Source organism: Cajanus cajan, chromosome 6 (assembly GCF_000230855.2).
Source record: "Cajanus cajan strain Asha chromosome 6, NIPB_CcT2T_4, whole genome shotgun sequence".
NCBI classification, from domain to species: domain Eukaryota; kingdom Viridiplantae; phylum Streptophyta; class Magnoliopsida; order Fabales; family Fabaceae; genus Cajanus; species Cajanus cajan.
Genome location: NC_138522.1, coordinates 21,560,655 through 21,567,663, shown reverse-complemented (window position 1 = coordinate 21,567,663; position 7,009 = coordinate 21,560,655). Strand labels below are relative to the sequence as shown.

Here is a 7,009-nt window from a genome sequence, read left to right as displayed (position 1 = left end):
ATCACTTGCTTTGGCATTCCCTACACATTAATCATGGACAATGGTTTACAGTTCACGGATCGATGCTTTAATGAATTCTTGGAAGGATTTCATATCAAACATAGGATGACGTCTGTGGAACATCCCTAAAGCAACGGATAGGCTGAAGCTGCAAACAAAGTCATCCTAAAGGAGTTAAAAAAATGATTAGGACAAGCTAAGGGATGTTGGCCAAAACACCTGCCAAAAATTTTGTGGACATATAGGTGCACCGACACCTCAACCAAAGAGACCCCTTTCCAGTTAACATACATAATAGACGCCATGATACCTATGGAAATTGGAGAGACTTCATTAAGGCAACAATTCAGGGAGGACAACAATGGAGAAGCATTAAGCATAGCGTTAGACTTGGTTGACAAAGTTAGGGACCAAGCCCTAATTAATATGGAAGCATGCTGGACGAGACTGGCTAGGCGATTTAAAAGAAAGGTCAAGCAACGAGAATTTCAACGAGGGGATTTGGTTTGGAGAGTCATAGGAGAAGCAAGAAAAAATCGAGCACAAGGCAAGTTGGCTCAAAACTGGGATGGCCCCTTCAGGATATTACACAACTTGAAGAATGAGGCATATAAATTTGAAGAACTCACGGGAATATCGTCCCACAAACATGGAATGTGTCCCATTTGAAGCATTATTATAGTTGAACCTACAAAGTGTATTCATAGGCCTGGTTTTATCCTCTTAAAAGAATGTAAAAGAGGTTTTACCGGGGATGTTTTTAACGAGGCACCAAATTAATGAAAATCTTTATTCGTCATCCCCAATTTCTACTTAAAATACCCTATTTACACAAAGTTATTCTTCGTGCAATACTTTATTCCCTCCTGGGTACCACCCACTCGACCAAGGTTGAATATTGAACACCCTTCCCAAGCTCATACACTTGGGCTAGGATGATTAAAGGTTCCCTCCTAGGTACAACCCACTCGGCCAAGGTTGAATACCAAACACCCCTCCCAAGCTCATGCACTTAGGCTTGGATGATTAAAGGTTCCCTCCCGAGTACCACCCATTTGGCCAAGGTTGAATATTGAACACCCCTCCCAAAATCATGCACTTGGGGTAGGATGATTAAAGGGTTCCCTTTGGGGTATCACCCACTCGGCCAAGGTTGAATACCAAACATCCCTCCCAAGTATCATCCACTTGACCAAGGTTGAATGTTGAACACCACTCCCAAACTCATGCACTCAGATAATCAAGGACCCCTCTTTGGTACCACCCACTCGGCTTAGACAAAAAAGAACGAAATCACTCACCCTAATCTTACCCGAAGAGACTACAACAAATACTCACAAAACCAAACACAAACAAGATGTGTACCTTATAAAAAAATAATAATAAAAAAGGTTAGAAATGTGCACATATACAACTACTTAGCGATAACAACTTCAATTTGAAATAAAAAAACACAATGAAGGAATACAAAATAGATTCTCATTAAGTTTGGTAGTCTCTTGGGTATTGACAAAATAAGAGCATTCAAAGCTCCAGTACACATCAACCGACAAGGTTCAAAAAGTAAAACATTACACCCAACCCCACAAAAAACAAAAAGTCAACCTTCCCACCTAAGGCTTCTGCATAATGGCCAAGAGGAAGGAACCTAACCCATCTCACATACCGAAAACTATGATGACATCACCATTGCCATACTGGGTCTCCTTGTCATCTTGGAAGATTGTGTCAGGATCCTCTCAGCTACCCAAACGAGCGAGGGCAACATATCTGGCTCAACATCCTTAGGCATCTCGATAAAATTCATATAAGTGCCCTTGTAGAAATCCTTGGTCACCTCGAAGGTGAAATCGGAAGGCACACGAAAGAAATAGGTAGCTTGCCGGACAACATGCATGAAAGAAACCCGCCTCATGATCATGCATAATCTGATCTTCACACTCCTTGCGAAGATGCCTCAATGCTGCAACAACTTCTTCTTTGGCTTTGGCCTTGCGATCCAGGGCCTCTTTCACCTCCTTGACCATCATCCTCTTGGTCTCTTCAGCAGCCGCCACCTGTCCCTCCATGTTGGCCATAGCCTCTTAAGCTTAGCAACCTCGAACTCAAGTTGAAGCTTTTCAGTCGAACTCATGGCATGAACCTCGACAGAGTGTTGCAATGAACGTCAGGTCTCATCCAAAGAGTTCTTCAAACTCCTTGCTTCAGATATTGGCTCCAAGGCCAACTTTTAGAGGATTTCCAAAGCACACACTTGTAGTTCACAACCATGCCCACTGAACTGAGGGGCTAGCAGAGTTAAGCATCCGATGACCCCCCTTAGACAACAGATTAGGAGCCATCATCCGAGAAGGTCGAACTTCCTGTGCCAAAAAGTCTTAAGCAATAAGAGCCGAAGGAATGGATCCTTTGGTTTTTCGATTTTTGTGCGGCCTCGAACCATCCTCACTCGATTGGGAGGACTCACGACTTTTTCTTTTCCCTTTGTCCTTTTTATTCTTAGTCTAAGCCTCGGGTATGGGGAAATCCTGAGGAGGGGAGCACACTTCAGCAACCACTGCGGCACCATTTATAGCTACACTTTAGTGGTCCTCCGCAAGTGCATTGGCCGGGGCACGATTCCTAAGTGCTTGTCTATATGAAAGCCCCAAACCCTTCTACGCCATAAAGCCTACAACACAACAATAATAATTAGGCCGACACGTGGATATAACTAGTAGAAAGTTAGCACATACTGTTTAAATCATAACTTGGTCAGGCAAACTTGGGTAATAAAACAAGAAATTTGGTCGGTATCTCTCGGGGCAACGTGTTCAACACTACCAGGGCTGTGGTCCTAGAGGGACTAAGAATATCTACCAGGCATTCGTCATATTTGTAGGCGCCATGTTTAAAACCCGGAGTACACCCATCTGGAAGTCGTCAAAAGGAAGAAACACACCGAGATCCCTAAACACACACTCATACATATATAAAAAAATTGCCTTGGCCTCCTTGCTTTGCAAGGAAGACCTTGTCGGCCTCACTAGGGCCTTTGACCCTACAATGACGAAGCATTATTGGGTAAGGGTCTGTATCCTCTCAAAGAGTCAACCGACACCTCTTAAGTAACTGTTCAATGATGACCTTCTCATAAGAACGGGAGTAATAGGCCGTTATCTCCTTGTTGACCCATTCATATCCTGAAATGTCGCAAAGGGGGAACTTCTGCTTGTAATCCTACGTATCCATCTCGGTGTCAAGAAGCCTCGACCTAGAGGAGTCACTAGTGCTCTCCATAGCATTACTCATTACGAGTTGTTTCGACGAACTCGCGGACACTTTGACCTCCCCACCATCGGCCAAACTCCTAGTACCAGATGAAGACCCCGCAGAAAGCCTCAATTCCTCGACTATAGCCATATGTACCCCGAAAGACCCGACCCCGCTACGCTCACAAACGTACCATAACAGAAGAAGGAGAAGAACATAATGAAAAGAAGATGATATCTTGGTATAGAGAACAAGCGCGAAGAAAGGCAATTAAACCCCCTTATATATAGATACCCAAGAAGAAACGAAAAGAAACCTATATGAATAAAATAAAGGCACAAATTCCCAAGGTTATGAAACTTTATGATAGCAGTGCAATTAATGCACCTTCACACTGCCTCACTACAACAAATCCTAGATAACGAGACACGAAAAGAGACCCTTTGATATTAACAACACCCACGTGACCCCGAACACATACTAACTCGGCCATCCAATCATATAGGAGTACTCGACCATGCAACCACGCATGAAGCGCGACACTTATTTGGCTAGATGAGCATCCAAGTGCTCCTTCGAGAAACCCACCTATGTACAAAAAGGCACCTCTTCGGCCAAATGAGCATCCGAGTACTCATTTGAGAAACCCACCCGCACACGAAAAAGACAGCTCAGCCACACGAGCATCCAAGTACTCCTTCGACTTGGAGTTTTTGATAAATGATGTCGATTGGGAGTATTCCAATATATGCGAATATTCCTTTCTTTTTGCTTTATGCGAATGAAAGATGAAATTCAGATTGAAAACAAATGAAACAAAATAATATATATATATATATATATATATATATATATATATATTTTTTTTTTTTTTGCGGACACCCAATGAGGTTAGGATGGGCGGTCCATCTTCATGGCCCAAGAGATTCTAAAAATTAGAGCCAATACTAGCCTATTGATTAAGTATGGACTAACATGGATACAATTGATTTTGAAACAATCGAGAAATTATATTTGCACAAAAGGCACCTTTTTGCCACACTAGCATTCGAATACCCCAAACCCATCTATTCACGAAAAAGACGTCGACGTTACCAACCTACTCCATCATGTCTCATTTTTAGGCCATACACCTTGGTTTAAATGTCACATTAATTTGGTTTTCCTACCTGCTATATCCCAACGTGTGTGCATGCATTAAGTTTTACCAATTTGCTACAATTTTTTAATGCACTATTCGGCCAACTAATCCCACGTACATACTTTACAACACCTAGCCATAGAAGTACGCACCATTCGACCACCTAGCATCACATTCACACTTTAAAACATTTAGTCACGCATAGGAGGATGCACTATTCGACCTCCAATTGTCACAAGACCCTCCTATCCAAACATGCACTCGTCCAAAATGAATATATTCGCCCATTCTCACAGAGGTAAGGTACACCACGTGGCTAGCCAATGTGGTCCTTATCAAGAAAAAATCAGGAAAGTGGCAGATGTGTGTTGACTGCATCGACTTAAACAAAGCCTACCCGAAAGATGCATATCCCTTACCAAGCATTGACAAGTTGGTAGATGGAGCCTCTGGCCATGCTCTCCTCAGTTTCCTTGACGCATACTCCGGGTATAATTAGATCATGATGTACCCCCCAGACGAGGAGCATACAACCTTCATTACAGATCAGGCCAACTTCTGCTATCGAGTGATGCCCTTCGGCCTCAAGAACGCAGAAGCCACTTACCAACGATTGATGGACAAGGTCTTCCATTAAAAGATTGGAAGGAACATGGAAGTTTACGTGGATGACATGGTCGTGAAAACCACTATGGCCGAGTCACATGTGGCCGACCTCGCCGAATTGTTTGACCAAATACGAAAGCATAACATGCACCTGAATCCTGACAAGTGTGTTTTCAGAGTCCAAGGAGGACGATTTCTTGGATTTATGATTACAAACAGGGGAATTGAAGCCAACCCCGAGAAGTGTGAAGCTGTCATACAGATGTAGAGTCCCCAAACTGTCAAGGACATTCAGAGATTGGCAGGCAGATTGGCCTCCCTCTCACGATTCATACCCAAGTTGGCAGAAAAATTAGGGCTTATCTTCAAATTGCTACACAAACCAAAAGACTTTGAGTGGACCGACCAATGTGAAGAAGCCTTCAACTTTTTCAAAAGTGCTCTTACAACTCCACCAATCTTACAAAGGTCGAATCCTCAATCCGACCTCCTCTTGTACTTGGCAGTAGCTGAACATGCAATCAGTGTCGTGGTGGTAAAAGAACGCAACAAGAAGCAAATCCCCATATATTACATCAGTCGTGTTCTTCAGGACACAGAAAAAAGGTACCAAACAATTGAGAAATTGGCCTTAGCATTGGTCACCTCGGCCCAACGTCTCTGACCTTATTTCCAAAGTCATCAGGTCATTGTAAAAATAGACTACCCGATCAAACAAATACTGAGAAAGCTAGAGCTCATAGGGTGCATGATAGCATGGTTAGTGGAGTTCTCCAAGTTTGGAATCCGATATGAAAATCAGGGCCCTTTAAAGGCCCAATGCCAGGCAAATTTCGTGGCTAAGCTCACCCCAACCTTAATAGAAGAAGAACAAGTTTGGACCTTACATGTTGATGGATCTTCTAACACTAAAGGAGGTGGTGCAAGTATCATTTTAGAAGGCCCCAACAATGTTACTATTGAACAGTCTCTAAAATTCGAGTTCAAAACCACTAACAATCAGGCTGAGTATGAAACATTATTGGCAGGATTTAGGTTGGCACAAGATATTGGTGCGCAGAAGGTAAGGTGTAACAGTGATTCCAAGCTCATGGTGGAATAGTTTAGTGGTATCTATCAAACCAAGGACCCACTGCTGCAATGGTATTACCACGAAACATCCAACTAGATGGCATCCTTCAAAGAATTCACAGTACACCATGATCCCCAAAAGTAGAATGTTAGAGCTGATCTCTTGTCCAAGCTCGCCAGCACGAAGCACCCTGGACAACATCGAACCATCATTCAAGAGACCATCAACTCCCCTAGCTTGGATGCCAAGGTCGTCAATGTCAACGACGTTGAAGATAAGGAGTGGATGACCAACATCTGGAACTACTTACAAGACTGGACGCTACCTGAAGACAACGATGAAGCTCGAAGAACCAAGGTAATGTCGTCCCAATTTGTTATTGTAATAGGAGAGCTCTTCTGAAGAAGCATCTCAACCCCCCTGCTCAAGTGCCTAACAAAGTCTCAAGCGAGTTACATCATCGAAGAAATTCATAGAGGCATATGCGGCATACACTCCAGCGCACGCTCCATGGCGGCCCGAGTAATCCGAGTTGGGTACTACTGGCCCACATTGAAGTTCGACTGCAAAGATTACGTACAAAAATGCAAATCATGTCAACAATTCGGCAATGTACATCGGCTTCCACCAGAAGCCCTCCACCAGATGACGTCCCCATGGCCTTTCACCCAATGGAGAATGGACATCTTGGGACCCTTTCCACCTGCCAGGGGCCAACTTAAATTCCTGGTCATCGTAGTCGACTATTTCACAAAGTGGATTGAAGCATGCCCACTTGCCAAGATCACCGTAGACAACATCCAAAAGTTTTCGTGGAAAAACATAATATGCCGATATAGCTTGCCAAAATCCCTCATCACCGACAACGAGAGACAATTCATTGGCCAAAGCTTCGAAAGCTTCCTCCAGGAACTTGGCATTAAGCACCAGGTCACCTC

The 7,009-nt window shown here is 43.5% G+C and overlaps 1 protein-coding gene and 1 long non-coding RNA gene across 2 annotated transcripts; one reads left to right on the top strand and one right to left on the bottom strand.

The window, feature by feature from the left end:
- The first annotated feature begins 303 nt into the window (after positions 1-303).
- On the top strand, positions 304-669 carry LOC145958609 (uncharacterized). Its single transcript, XM_083076112.1, has one exon. The coding sequence runs from the start codon at positions 304-306 to the stop codon at positions 667-669; it is 366 nt and encodes a 121-aa protein (XP_082932238.1).
- Positions 670-1,418: 749 nt separating this feature from the next.
- On the bottom strand, positions 1,419-4,025 carry LOC145959003 (uncharacterized). Its single transcript, XR_014434601.1, has 2 exons — positions 2,751-4,025; positions 1,419-2,671 (listed from the first exon to the last, which is right to left on the bottom strand). It is a non-coding gene; the product is annotated as an uncharacterized LOC145959003 (long non-coding RNA).
- Positions 4,026-7,009: the final 2,984 nt, after the last annotated feature.